The following is a 16,117-nucleotide window of genomic DNA, read 5'->3' on the forward strand; positions in this document are numbered from 1 at the left end:
CTTTCAACATTATAATTAGGTAGGTAGATAATAAAAAATCGGCCAGGAGCGAGTCAGGTTCGCACTTGGATGTTTTTTGATCTAGTTATAAATACTTTCTTATATGGTAACAATAACAAAGAAGAGAGGTCTATAGCTACATGCAACGATTTTTTTTTATGATGGATAAAGAAATAAGCTATGTGTGATAATTAACTGCCTACCTATTATGGTTATTTAAAGATTAGGTCCTACTCCCAGGCAAAATATAGACAGGTTAATTAAGTTCTTTAGAGCTTAGTCGCCAGGCAAGTTAAAAGCCGCAGGTTGAAGTTCCACCTAAGGATTTCAACTGATTTTTTTTCCATCTGAGACAGTCGATTTTTCAACTGAAAATTCAAACTATAGAGTATGAAATATATAAATAACTTGAAAACATTTAACTGCCTAAGGCGGGAATCGAACCCACGACCTTTTGCTTGCCAGGCGACTGCTCTTCCATCTGAGCTACTTAGACACTGGACTAACCGTGGATTACTATACGTCTATTTTAATCATAAGAAATTAAACAACTACAGCATGTTTATGTTCACATTTAAACGCTGTCAGAATGCAATGCAACTCATAGTCCAGTAGACAACGTAGGTCGCGTAATGCGTCGTTGGACGGTTGCCAGCTGGACTGTATCGGACGGCGGACCTAGCCATGGACACTGGACAGTGTAACGAAAACTCGGAAAATGGCTTCCTAGAAACGGGAGGTGAAAAGCTTTGTTTGTGTTTCATGGGACGTTGTCATTGGTGACATACAGTAGATACACAAGAATGAAAGTATAGGACTTCTGCTTCTTTACTAAGCATTAACTTTACTTATAAGCCGAGTTTGAATTAGTTATTCCAACTATTAAGACGAACAAACTAAGTAGAACTAGTAAAACACTGCAAAAAACTGCACGAATCTGTCACACTAAGATGATAAAATCTGCTTTTTCATTATTCACAATAAACAACAGTAACATAATAATAATTCAAAAAGTTATCGTGTAATTAAAAACATTAAGAACCAAGGTTCTTTTTTTATCAATGTTGGTAAACATCATGCCAACATTCTAGCGGAACTTCGTATGATGACAATAATTTTCAACAATAATAAAAGTGCCATATTTCAGATAATATCTAGGTATGTGACAAAAGTCAGCGACCTCTCCCGTTAAATTGTGTTACAATGCCACTATACTTAATCTAATATTCTAATCTTTGTGTTACGGTGTCACCACAACCCAATATTTATGCTAATCGTTGAAGATAATTCGTATTCGCTTTGAATACAGGAGCATAGAGGGCTCTATACAGGGTGAAAGCGTTAAGTGATCTCACTCAATTATTTCTAAAGTATACAAGATATCAAAAAACTGGTTACTGAACCTGAAAGTGCATCACGAGCTCTATCAAACAGTATCAATAATTGGTGCCATTTTTGTACAGTCAGTGTCATAGATTTCGTGACACCCAAAGTGGCCAAAAAGTTGACAACACAAACTAAATTGTAACTATGACGTTTTGCGAACTTATTGGCCACTTTGAGTGTAACGAACTATTTGACGCTGACTGTACCAGTGATTCACCAGCTCTGTCAAATGGTATTAATAATATATATCGTCGAAAAAATGGTATCAATAATTGACACCGTAACCAATTTTTCGCTATCTTGTATAGTTTTGAAATCGAGTGCGATCACTTATCGTTTTCACCCTGTATAGAGTTCTACACCAGTCTCTAGCTCCACATAAACCAGCGCGATCACAAACAGAGCTAATTTGTGTGATACCGGAAACGTAATGAACGCATTCCGATTCTGAGGCACGACTGGGCGGGCGGGCGGCTGATAACGGGGCTCGATTATTGATGCCACTTAAAGTTAATGCACACGGCGTGACGTAATTCGTGACGTTTCTTTAGAATTGACAACCGTGGTGTAGCTTGGCGACTCTATCAAAATGTATGTCATGCTAGGGGCATATTAGTGCATATACGTAGGTAATTAAGGAGTACCTAACTGCGTGTAAAAAGGCGATTTGTTGATGAGAATCCACGACTTAGGGCTTCTTTCAAGTTCTATGTAGTTACGAGGGGGCGTAGTGCGAGTTTACGTCAAACGTATTTGATATCGACTGCATTAAAAAACTAAATGAAGATTTTATTTCTTGAAAGTTTCCGTTAGGGGCGTAAATTTGCTTCCGGAGAAGATTTACATGACAACTTATTTAAATAGAAGTTAATACATAGAAAACTTATGTGTGTGTGTATACGGCACAAGGTACTTAATATTATAGTCATTAACTCAGAGGTCTAAGGGAGGTTCCAGTATTTTATATCTTAGAGGTTTTAAGGCGTTTTAAGCAATTTATATAACTCGCTGTCCTACGTAATATGCGATGGTAATGCGCAAGTTGACGGTTAATAAAAAACGCGGTGAGCATGAGCTCTTCGGTTTTGCCTATTCAAATACCGTAAAAAACTTACTTGGTAGGTCTGGTCAGGCCGTAGTATCTGTGCTCGGTGTAGAACAGGCCTGCACCAGTGAACCCTGCGATGTCGTACGCCAGGCCGTCGGTCACCCATCCCTCCGTGATCTCCCACTCGCCTCCCACGAAGATTACGATGTTGCGATCAGAAGTTTGTCTGCTGTTGTAGTAGAAACGCTGGAAACATAAGAAATATGCGTTACACATAGAGATATAGAGAGATGCCAAGTAATGCGCTGAGTTCGAAACTCAATGTCGCATTAGAAATTCACACACACAAAGTAATCAAAATATGTGCTCATTATCCACTGCGGTATCAGTACTCAACGTCCGAAAATCTTTAGTACTACGCAAGCAATGTAAACTGTTTACATTATGACGTCGCTGCTGTCATCATTGCTGTCGCGAGCAATGTGTTCTGTTTTTGGGCATATTGCTGCGACACCGGCCCCGCCCCCTTACATCTCCCTTTAGTTTCTGTGGCGTTAAATATAGTGCTCTGTTAGCTGCTAGTTTATATTATGTGCAGTAGTGCAGTCAATTTTAATACTTTCAGAGTCTGTCAACGAGGGTTACCGAATAGTTATATAATGGGAGTGTACAATATTGGATACAATGGACTCTTTAAAAAATTATAAGTGTGTTTGCGAGTAACAATAGGCTGTTGATACTATTTAACGCAGAAAGTTTAGGCAGAAGTTTGGCCTTTGTTCAGAAGTAAAGTCTTTTGTCTGAAATGATGATGATGGGAAGATAATGAAGTCAGCTTAACCCTATGGGAAATTTTGAAGCCCTCAACCATCTAATGAAGGTTAGAGAAAGCCCCGGGGTGCGGACAGTGTAGGACCGTTCGTTGTAGTAATCTTTTGGCCTTAGTCCAGCAGTGGACGTTGTTTTTTTCATACACAACGGGGAAGCTCTTGACCTGTATCTCACCTAATGGTAAGTGATGATCAGGCTGAAGGTGGAAGCGAGCTTCACCCGGAATCCTCAACCACGGAGGAACTGGCTATCTTATCTCTAACTGCCGGAACACAACAATGCTGTTAACATTGTTGTTATGGCGACAGACTTAGGTAAGATGGTGGTAGCTAGCCAGGCGGACTTAGAACAAGTCCTACCACCAACTAAACCGAACAGAAAAATCTGCCCCCACTGGGAATCGAACCCGGGACCTCTGCGTTTGAAGCAGGTGGTCTTACCACTAGACCAAAGAGGCGGTTGTCTGAAATAATGATGATGATAATGAAGCCAGCTTAACCCTTACCATGGGGAAGGTGTCGGTGTTGGTGGCATCGAAGTGGTTGACCCTGACGTCCAGCCAGCGCGTCTCGACGCTCGACCGGTGGAGAGGCGTCGGCGGCGGCGGCTCCTTGTTCAGATGGAGGCCTAAGGCTGGCGCCAGGAGAACGAGGAACAGCCCTGGAATCATGAGCATTTGAAAAAGCTATAGTTATGTTGTAATTTTAAGTATAACTTAGGTTTATTGGTCGCGTAACACTGCTACCACGAAACGACAACGACAACACAACCAAAATGTTATTAGGTATTTTACACTGCACCATTTCTAAGGTAAGACTAAATTGCACTTATCAATATGGAAAAAATCCTTGTCATGTAAAGGTCTGTATTAAGATAATATTTTTCAGATATGTAAGAGGCCAAATTTTCAGCGATAAGTGGAAAAGCTTATATGTATTTCTCTAGTAAAAACTTAACGTTTATAAATAAGCTGTCCGTCCGTTATTGCTTCGTTCAAGCCATCAGGGCGTACCGTTGTAGAGCTGTATAAATAAATCTAGATCGAAAGTTCAAGTTTTAGCGCTAAAAGCTTCTAGAAGCTTCGAAATAGACACTTACGGATCAGAAGAGGTTTATTTTGGCGGACGTAGGCACTTGGATGGTGGGTAGCGATTAGAAAGAAAACTTGGAAGGTTATTTTTAAAAGAAAAGGAAAACCTATGTATGTTAGGTACGTACTTAGGGTTTGTATTTATTTGAAATTAACAGAACTAGGGACATAGACCTCTATTTAAAAAGGCTTTTGAATAGTCTGTCGTCCGTCCATCAAGCAAGCGGTCCTTACGTAAACCACAAACCAATCTTTGAACTTAGTTGTTATTTTATTTTTTACTTGTATTGAATAAATACTTTTTCTTTCTTTCTTTTTAATAGTTGGTCGTCCGTCCATCAGGCAGGCGATCCTTACACAAACCAAAGAATCTCACACAAGGAAATTAAAATGTATAATTCTGTGGACCAAATTCTGTGGCTATATTTACAAAAATTATACCTTTCTTAATCTATCTTCGAAGGATAGATGAATGTTTTCTCTGTTAACTACACTATCCCAAAACTGTTGAAAGGTTTTTGATGAAACACAAAGTACAGTACTATAGCTTAAACATAAAATTTTAAACCTATCGAAATATACGCGGACGAGGTCGCATGAAAACTGTAGTACCTACAGCTTTATCATCATCATCATCATTTCATGCAGAACATTCACTGCTGAACATAGGCCTCCCCCAATGATTTCCACATCGCCCGGTTGGTAGCGGCCTGCATCCACGCCTTCCTGCTACCTTTATGTGGTCGTCGGTCCACCACTACAACTTTTTATACAATAAACATATTGTAAAAACTTAAGCGCACTCCCATGGTACCTATGCATTGCACGTATAGTTTTAGAATAGGCGCACACCGTTGATTTTTAGTTGGCCGATTTTAAATTGTATGAAGTGTTATAATATCTTTGAGTTATATTATCTATGGCATGTATTGTCTGTGGTGATGTCTATAAAAATAAAGCGTCAGTGCGTTACCGAACCTACGTGTGTTTTAATAGGTTATGGGCCCAGTCCCGCTAAAATTGTGAAAAGTAATAATAGTCTTTATACAGCACAGGGAAAATGACTTCAAATTATTCCTTGAACGTCCCGAAGCTCAGGGGCAGGGATAATTACGACGATTGGGCATTCGCCGTAGAAAATTTTCTGATTCTGGAGGGCATCGACATCCGTAACAGCGAAGCGTTAAATGAGCAAGACAACAGGAAGGCTAAAGCTAAGATGGTGATGACGATAGATCCATCTCTGTACGTACACATCAAAAATGAAACTACAGTGCATAGCTTGTGGACCAAGTTAAAGTCATTATTCGACGACTCTGGTTTCACCCGCCGCATCAGTCTACTCAGAAACCTCATCTCCATTCGCCTCGAGAGTTGTGACTCGATGACTGCGTACGTGACACAGATGGTGGACACGGCACAGAAGCTGAAAGGCACAGGATTCGAAATAAACGACGAGTGGGTCGGGTCGCTTTTGCTAGCTGGATTGCCAGAAAGGTTCTCGCCAATGATTATGGCTATTGAACATTCTGGAATGAACATTAGTGCAGACGCTATAAAGACTAAATTGCTGGATATGGGAGCAGATGTAGAAATTACGAAGACCGAGAGCGCTTTTATTGCAAAAAATCCACATCATCAAAATGCACGCCAAAACCGCCAAACGTGCAACAAAACGCAAAACCAAAATGGCGTCGGCCATGTTAGTGAGAACGCGACTAAGCCGCTGAAAAACATTAAATGCTACAAATGTAAAAGAATGGGACATTATAAGAACCAGTGTCGAAGTACCAATGAAAAACCAGTAAATGCATTTAGTGCAATGTTCCTAACGGGCGAGTTCGATGATCAAGATTGGTACGTGGATTCGGGCGCGAGCACGCATCTCATATCCGAGTCGAACAAGAGTTTGTTGACAAATATCTCGTATAATACTCAAACTCGAGACATTGTCGTGGCAAATAAAGAAAGTGTGCCAGTTTTATGTTCGGGGGATCTGCAGATTACAACTTGTGTTGGAGATTCACAGTACAACATAAAAGTGAACAATGTGCTCTGTATACATAACCTAACTACAAATCTTCTATCTGTGAGCAAGATGATATCTAATGGCAACAGAGTGGACTTTCATGAAAATGAGTGTCGCATTTTCAATAAGGAAAATGAATGCATTGGAGAAGCCAAGCAGGTTAATGGAGTATACAGGCTGAACATTGTGAAGTCGGAGAGGCTACTTGCAGGGATGGCAGTGGCTACCAGCAAGACTTGGCACAGGAGATTTGGTCACATAAATAACAATGATCTGAACACAATGAAAAATGGAGCAGTAGAGGGCTTGAATTACCATAGCAAGGCAGAAATTGACAAAAGTAATTGCACAGTATGTTGCGAAGGAAAACAAACTAAATTACCTTTTCCTACTAGTTTGTCAAGAAGCACAGAGGTACTAAATTTAGTACATGCAGATCTTTGCGGCCCGATGGAGTCCAAGTCACTCGGAAATGCCAGATACTTTTTATTGTTAGTAGACGACTACAGTCGGATGGCTTTTGTATATTTTTTAAAGTCCAAGGATGAGACATTCACCAGCTTCAAGCACTTCAAGAACCTAGTGGAGAACCAAAAGTCAACAAAGATCAAGATCTTGAGTACTGACAACGGTGGTGAATTTTGTTCAGCAGTTATGGAGAATTATCTGAAGCAGTGCGGCATTATACATCAGAAAACAAACCCGTATACTCCACAGCAAAATGGGCTTTGTGAGAGATATAACAGATCCATCGTAGAGAAAGCCAGATGCCTGCTATTGTTATATATGCCAAATTTGAAAAACACCTATGGGCAGAGGCCGTTCACACGGCAGTGTACCTGAAAAATAGATCTCCAGCTGCGGGTCTCCATCAGAAAACACCATTTGAATTATGGACAGATAAAAAGCCAAATGTGAGCCATGTTAGAATCTTTGGCAGCGTGGCCATGACACACATCCCAAAAGAAAGACGTCTCAAATGGGACAGAAAGGCAAAGAAGCTTTATCTTATTGGGTATGCTGACAACATAAAAGGATACAGGCTGTATGATCCCCAGACACGCACAGTGACAGTAGCAAGAGATGTCATAGTAATGGAACAGGACAATGACAGTGAAACGTCACAGATTATAGTGCAAAGTCAGAATCAGGATTCAGTGGGGGAAGATCAGTCAAAATCTGTTCAGGATATATCAGGTTCTGACATTGACAGTCCAGAACAGACTGATGAACAAGATTTGACATTTGTGCCTGAAGAACAGTCCAGTTATTCAGATGACAGCTTTCATGACACATTGTCATCAGATGACAGAGATGTCTGTGCAGAAATGCAAAGCACCGACATGTCACAAAAGCGTATCAGGCGAAAACCAGATCGATACGGCTATGCTAACCTGTGTGCTGCTGAAGTTAACTTTGAAGAAGATTTATCTCTCAGTGATGCAGTCAGTGGACCAGAACGGGAGCAGTGGTTGAATGCAATCCAGGAGGAATTGCAGTCATTCAACGACAGAAATGCTTGGGAATTGGTAGAAAAACCAGTGAACAAAACAGTAGTTAAGATAAGATAAGATAAGATAAGATAATTTATTTATTTGCTTAAAACATGGTATACATAATTAAATATCGGTGTTACATGTTGAAATGTGCTCATGTTCTGCTTCATCAAAGAATGCATGCAAATATTTTATATACAGTAGTTGGAATCTAATTAATTAATACAATAAGTTCATAATAATGTCTCAGTTACAATAATGTCAGAATTCAATTTAAGTCAATTCATTTCAATTTACAATAATGTCAACAAAATATTAATAATCAGCTTAGCACGAATGTTATGTCGCAAAGAAATCCTTCATGTCATAGAAGCTATGTTGGTTTAGCCATTTATATAGTCTATTCTTAAACAAATTAATAGTGAGCAGTTTAAATTCATTTGGAATTTTATTATAGATTCGAACACACATACAAATACAGCTTTTCCCATACTTTGTTGATTTTGGTATATCACTTAATATCAGTCTATGGGGATATCTAAGATGAAAATTACCCGCTTTTTGAAAGAGCTCCGGATTTTTGTGTACGAAAATTGCTACTTCATAAATATACAGGCATGGGAATGGCAGTAGTCCGAGGCTTTTAAATAGTGGCCTGCAGGACTCGCGAGGAGAAATTCCACATATGGCTCTGATACACCTTTTTTGTGCTATAAATACCATATTTTTGTTTGTACTGTTACCCCATAGAATAACCCCGTATCGAAGGATGGATTCAATGTAGGCATGGTAGGACATAATGGCGGTTCTTCTAGAAGTAACGTTTTTCACTTGTCTAAGGGCATATACAAACCTATTGACTCGAACACAGACGCTAACTATATGCTTTTTCCAGTCTAGATTTTCGTCAATTGATACACCTAAGAATTTGAGGTCTGTTATTTCGTTTATCTTTTTTATGTTTATGTTTGGATCGAATCTCTTTTGTTTATGCTTGTTAAATTGTATGAATTTTGATTTATTAATATTAATTTTAAGATTATTTGCATGTAGCCATTTAGTTATATTGTCAATCGTATTATTAATGTCATTTTCATGATAATTTACTTTATTTTTGTCATCAGATGTCACTATTATCGAAATATCGTCAGCGAATAATGTACATTTGTGTCTTGTCACTTGCGTTATGTCATTTATGTACAGTAGAAACAAAATTGGTCCCAGCACGCTCCCTTGGGGTACGCCACAGATTTTATATTTGAAATCTGATGAGATTGTTTTTGTCTCCTTTCCTATTATTTTATCAATTGAGACACATTGTTGCCGACTATCCAAATAGGATGAGATCCAATGCAGTGTCTGGCCTCTGATTCCCATCTTTTCTAATTTTTGTAGCAGTAGTTTGTGATCAACGAAGTCAAACGCTTTTGACAAGTCAAAGAACAATCCAGTAGTCAAATGGTTGCTATTAAGGCTAGTCAGAACCGTGCTTACTAGATTGAACATAGCCAACGTTGTGGACTTGTCCTTCTGAAAACCAAATTGCTCTTTCTTTATGATTTTGTTTTTGGTACAGAAGTTGCTAAGTCTTTTAAGCATGCACTTCTCAAAAACCTTCGACAAAATAGGTATAAGAGTAATAGGTCGATAGTTGAGAGCATTATCGCGGTCACCTTTTTTGAACAGAGGCTTAACTATTGACATTTTTAATTTATTAGGGAATGTGCCTGATGAAAATGATAAATTGATCAGGTATGATAGAATACCAACTACTTCATTCACACAAACCTTTAGTATTTTAGTATTAATACCATCGTAGCCTTCTGAATTTGTGTTATTCAAAGTCATAATTTCTTTTTTCACTTCCTCGTCAGTCATAGGTATTAAAAACATTGAATTTGAGACCGTCATTATTTCAAAGTCATATTTAGAATTCAATGTCATATCGTCAGTCAAATCTATAAAATATTTGTTGAAAGTATTAGCTATTTCAGTAGGATCAGTTATTGTTATATTATTATTTTTTAATGATGTTATATTATTGTCTATTTTTAGCTTCGGTAAATTATTTTTTATTACGGACCAGGTAGCTTTGCATTTATTATTACTTTTATTAATGAATTTAATATTTGAGTTTATTTGTGCCGTGCGTATAGCTTTTTTTAATAGTTTAGAGTATGTTAGATATTTTGACTTACAACTTGTAGTTTTGTTTTTATAATAACAGTGTCTAAGAAATCTTTTTGTTTTGCAGCATATTTTTAGACCCTTGGTTATCCAGTTTTGTTTGTTTGAGATCAAATTATTAATTTTAATTCTTATTATAGGGAAACATAAGTTGTAAAATAAGCATATAATTTCATGAAATATCTCAAAAGCAGAATTTAAATCACTTTCACCATATACATCCGACCACGACATATTGCTCAAGCATTCTTTAAACTTATTTGTGTTCTCGAGGCAGTAGTCTCTTCTGTATATGAAATGCGATTTTGGTATGGTGTTTATTTTGCCTACTGGAAAGCAAAGCATTTGAGCTGTGTCGTGGTCTGAAAGGAAGAGAGGTAGTACAGTGGCTGATGCATTTTTTATGTTGCTTAGAATGTGATCTATGCAGGACTCTTTACGAGTGGGAACGTCAATATGAATTTTAAGATTATAGGCATTGCATATATCTTTTAGGTATTCGGTAATTTTTCCTGCTTTAAGGGTGTTGATGTTAAGATCACCTGCTATAACTAAGTTTGTGTTTTTTTTATAGCGTTTAGATATTTCATGAAGAGTTTGATCGAGTTTGTTTAAAAAACAATTGGGGTCTGATGTAGGTGTTCTGTAGACACAAAGAACTAACAATTTATGAAACGGGATTTCTATACCACATGCTTCAAAGCTTTTTTCTGAAGTATACTTTTTTATACATGTCAGGTCTTTATAGATAATATCCCGTTTAGCAAGGATACAGGTTCCACCTCGTTGTTTCTCTCTACAGAATGCAGTTGCCAATTCATAACCACCAACTTTTACATATGCAGCATTGTCTGTTTGTAAAAACGTTTCAGAGAGACATATAAGGTCAGGGTTAGTACCAGATTCGCGTAGTTCTTCTAGTGTTAATTCCAAGATATCTTGTTTTGACCTAATACTAGCTATATTTTGGTGTAGAATGGTGAACGTCTGAGAGGAATCACGATTTTGGTTCACGAAAAAAATCATTGTTTTTCTTAACTATAGGAAAATAGTCCCTAATAGTTTTTTTGCTTTTTTCTAGCGGTAATTTAGCATCAGGAGTATCAGAGTTTACGCGAGGAGCTAGGGGAAAGTAGTAAGGGATTGTGCCCTTAGCGATACTTTTTGTTTTCTTAAAATTTCCCGATTTTTGATTTCCCACTATTAATTTCCTTAAGTTCCTGATATCTAAGTATTTTTTAGCATAATCAATACAGTCAACTATAAAATTTATTGATTTACACATTTCTGGCAAACCATTTAAACAGGTAACAAAATGGCATTTTTTGTGCCTTTGACAGAGTTTTTTAATATTATTATTAATGTCACTAGCATTCAAATATCTACTTTTAAAAACATTTAAAACAATGATGTCGCATCCGTTAAATTTAATAAGTAAATTGCGTAATTGTGATAATAGTATTTTCATGTCATAATCGTTTTCTCCTAAACACACAATCAGTTTGTCATTTGGCTGTAAATTAATATCAAAGCAGTCCCTAAGGATATCTGTAGCAGGTGCGTGAGGCTTTGTATTACTAGTGATTCGATATCTCACATAGTTTGTTTGTTCTCTCGATTTAATCAGGGCTGAAGCTAAACCAACGCACTGTTGGGATCCATAAATCAGTATGTTGTTTCTGCAGTAGTCCTTTTCCGTTTGCGTAGGTGAAGATGTAGGCAAAGGGATATTTGGTTGTTGGTAAAGCTCATTTTTTTCCTCAGACTTTACTAACAAGATACGGATTTGTTCTGTAAGATTATTTATTTCGGTCTCGGCAGCTAGTAATTGTTTTTCTAGTGATGTTATTTGTTGTCGCAGGATTAAGATGTTGTCGGAGTCCTTTTTGCGAGTGCTGGACTTGGCAGGAGTATTCCGTATAATACTATTTTCCTCTAATGGAGATAGACATAGCTTTTTAAGCGTATTATTTTCATTTGTCAACATTGTATTTCGAGAGCGCAAGTTGTTATTTTCTAGAATATAGCTCTCCAGTTCATTCTGCTGGCTAGTGAGTTGTAACTGGAGATAACAAATCTGCTCTTTCATTTCAGCTATAGTTGTAGCCTGTGATACTGTGTTGGTTACCGTATAATCTAGACTTCTCTGTAGTAACCTGTCAGATACTGAGAGGGATTCGTTGAATGATACGTTGTCCAATGTGAGGATATGTGAGTCCTGAAGTCCTGTTGAACTCTTTGGAGTGGATACCATCATTTCACTAGGGCCAGCGGGACATTCGTCATCTTCAATTTTTGATAAGCTGTTTGGAGCTACAGTAGGTGAGGACTGTTTTTTTCTTAATGTTATAAAGGACGGCTCAGGATTAATTGTTGTTTGTTTGGTGGATTTCTCTTGGCATGTTTTGCACTTCCATTTTTTCTTTGAATCAGTATCTTTTAAACGATGTAGCTTCTCAGAGTAGCCAATACAGTCGTATTCATAAGCTTTCTTACATAGCGAACATGTTACTGTATTTTTTGGGTCAACTTTATTTTTGCACTTACTGCATACCACCTGTGGTGCCATCTGTCGGCCCCCACTCGTCACAGTAGTTTGTTTACTCTTTGCAGACATGATTTAGTAAACGCCACAAAAATCAAAATTTTTATGTGACGCGGGGTTTGAACTTGGTTCCCACCGATTGCCGTGCGTAATAAGTCGAGCGATCGTACCGCTAGACCACGGTGCCTGATGTGTGACGTGACGAAATTATGATCCAGCTTCTAAAGGCAATCTTGTGTGTGAAATTATTTTGCACAATAGGGTAGTATGAATTTTTTCACACTTAGTCACACAAAACGACACTCGAAGTTGATTGTTTACTTGGCGATTTTGGTATTTTGATTTCGTTATTTCACTCACTATTTAGTCACTTAGAGAGTTGGAAATTAGTTCACTGGGCGTATTTTGTCTTTTGCACTATATTTAACCGGTTTTTACACCCAAATTGGCACTTTTGACTATGGGAAATAAATAATTTATACGGAGCTAACGTTTTTACGTGCACTCGTGCGCACTTGCGCGGGGGGTGTCAAGTAGTAAGTGCAAGTGGGTTCTTAAGAAAAAGCTAAATAGTGAAAGTGAAGTGAGATATAGAGCTAGGCTTGTGGCAAAGGGGTTCAGTCAGAAACCAGGTACAGACTTTAAGGAAACCTTTTCACCAGTGCTCAGGTACTCCACTTTGAGGTTACTATTTGCTTTGAGTGTTAATCTTAACCTAAATGCTATTCACTTGGATGTTCCAACTGCATTTTTGAACGGCTTTTTGGATGAGTCTATTTTCATGGAAGTACCAGCTTATTTTAATATTCCAAATTGTGAAAATAAAGTTTTAAAACTAAATAGAGCCATATATGGATTAAAACAATCGGCCAGAGCTTGGTACCAGAGAGTTGAAATATTATTGTTAAAGTTAGGTTACACCAAGTCTCAGTATGAACCATGTTTATTCATGAAATGCAGTGGAAACATCAAAGTTTACATAGCATTATTTGTTGATGATTTTTTTATTTTTTACAACTGTCAAGATACTTGTGATAATTTGAAATCTGAGTTAAAAGCAAAATTTAATATTAAAGATTTAGGCCAAATTAAAAATTGTTTAGGAATGAATGTTAATATTGACCAAGTAAATGGCACTGTTACTTTGAGCCAGGAGAATTATGTTAATCAGTTGTTGGATAGATTTAACATGGCAGAATGTAAAGTAGCAGATACACCTTTAGAATGCAAATTGAATATTAACTCTGAAAATAAATATTGTGAAAATGACTTACCTTATCAGCAACTTATTGGTGGACTCATGTATTTAGCAGTTTTAACAAGACCAGACATAGCTTATTCAGTCAGTTTTTTAAGTCAATTTAATAATTGTTACAATCATGAAACCTGGGCATACGCTAAACGTATTTTAAAATATCTTAAGAAAACTAAAAGTTTTGGGTTGAAATACAGTAAATTTGGTAATTCAAAATTAAAAGGTTATGTAGATGCAGATTGGGGGAATAATGTTATTGACAGAAAGTCGTATACAGGTCTATGTTTTATGTTAGCTGGAAGTGTTATTTCATGGGAGTCTAGGAAGCAAAGAACGGTTGCTCTCTCAAGCACCGAAGCCGAGTATATGGGTATAGCTGAAGCTTGTAAGGAGGCTGTTTACTTAATTAATTTGTTGAAAGAGATTACTAATGAGACTTACATCATTTCAATATTTAATGATAATCAAGGTGCACTTACTTTGTCAACAAATAATAATACTAATAACAAACGTACTAAACATATAGATATAAGGTACCATTACAGTAGAGATTGTGTTAGAAATGGAATTGTATCTTTAAAGTACTTGGCAACAGCTGAAATGCCGGCAGATCTTTTTACCAAATCATTAAGCAGTGTAAAGCATTACAACTTTGTAAAGTTATTGGGTATACAGGATGTAAAAATTGTTTAGTGTAACCTTTATTTTTATAAGTGGGGGTGTTATAATATCTTTGAGTTATATTATCTATGGCATGTATTGTCTGTGGTGATGTCTATAAAAATAAAGCGTCAGTGCGTTACCGAACCTACGTGTGTTTTAATATGAAGAATCGGTCAAATCGAATCAGCGTAGTGTGCGCACTCCCATACATGCCCATACTGATCAACAGCCCGACTAAACTATCGGCCGACGAAAAATCAACGGTGTGCGCCTACTCTTAAAAATAATATAAAAACACTTACACATAATGATACACTAATTTACTTAACGTAATGATATCGGACTGATATTACCGAATTCAGTAGATTCCCTTTCGCCCTCGATCGGCGGTTATCAGCTTATCTCTTGATACACTATGTTAAGCATGTATTCTTTTATCGCGTAGTAATTTGGGGCTGCTAAGAAAAACCGTGTATGTCGATTTTTGTTAAGATACTGTGAACAACTTAACACCTCAAAGGTTCAAAGATTTGTTTACATAGAAAAGGTAAGTATTTCTTATTACATAGCTTCAGAACTTAGTATTCTGTTTAAAGTAAATTTTCGCTCTCAGCATGTATAGGTAAATGAATTTTGGAATTAGTTTTGAGTCTAATCTAGCCAAATTTAAATACCATTTAAAGATAGGCACTTTAATCAATGTAAGATACTCGTAAATAAATAAATAAAATAAAAAATAAGATGCATTTCCTAATCCAAGAAAACATTCCTTTAAAATTAATCTTTTTATGCATAACAAGGCAGGTATTCAAAGTTATAATGAATATCTAAAATAGTAATATTTATCTTTTTGTATACAGAAGTGAAAAACATGAATTTTTTACTTATACTAATTTTGTTATACGCGCTTATCTTAATATTCCGATTACATTAAATCTTATCTTTGCCAAATTATATTAATTATGTTAGTAATTTATCATTGGCTTGCAACTCGTTAGTCTAAATAGTTTTCATTTTATTTTTATCACTTTAGCACTGGAATGTATGGGTATTTATTTATTTATTTAATAGGACAACCAACAAGACATACACTAGAAGACAATCAATATTTACAACGTATTTAAACTTAATCTAAGTGCTGCCTTAATTATAGGGTATTTCCCTTATTTAAGATTTTTGGGAACGTACTTAGCTCTTAACCAGGCTTACGAAAAAACATCATTCAGACATTCATTTTAAACATTACAGCAAAAAATTTCTAATGTTGTGGCATCTTTATACCTAACTAGCGACCGCCCGCGACTTCGTACGCGTGGATCCCGTTTTACCCCCTTAGGGGTGGAGTTTTGTAAAATCCTTTCTTAGCGGATGCCTACGTCATAACATCGACCTGCATGCCAAATTTCAGCCCGATCCGTCCAGTGGTTTGGGCTGTGCGTTGATAGATCACTATGTCAGTCAGTCAGTCACCTTTGAGTTACGTATATTTAGATATGTGACATCTTTTCAACTGGTTGAGGGTGTTAGTTATATGAGGCCGATTCCCTATTGCCCATTAAATAAAAGTTACTATTCGCATAACATTGT

At 36.9% G+C, this 16,117-nt stretch overlaps 1 protein-coding gene across 1 annotated transcript in view; it reads right to left on the reverse strand.

Moving 5' to 3' along the window:
- The window catches only part of LOC135084383 (putative serine protease K12H4.7), a 57,361-nt gene extending 42,442 nt beyond the window's left edge, over window positions 1–14,919 (reverse strand). The window contains exons 1-3 of the mRNA XM_063979158.1: window positions 14,833–14,919; window positions 3,771–3,925; window positions 2,502–2,680 (exon numbers count right to left, since the gene is read on the reverse strand). Of these exons, the coding sequence (XP_063835228.1) occupies window positions 2,502–2,680; window positions 3,771–3,925; window positions 14,833–14,836 (338 nt within the window). The 5' untranslated portion in view covers window positions 14,837–14,919. The remainder of the gene's footprint in view (window positions 1–2,501; window positions 2,681–3,770; window positions 3,926–14,832) is intronic.
- Window positions 14,920–16,117: the final 1,198 nt, after the last annotated feature.

The sequence above is a fragment of the Ostrinia nubilalis genome, chromosome 26 (genome assembly GCF_963855985.1).
Source record: "Ostrinia nubilalis chromosome 26, ilOstNubi1.1, whole genome shotgun sequence".
In the NCBI taxonomy this organism is placed as follows: domain Eukaryota; kingdom Metazoa; phylum Arthropoda; class Insecta; order Lepidoptera; family Crambidae; genus Ostrinia; species Ostrinia nubilalis.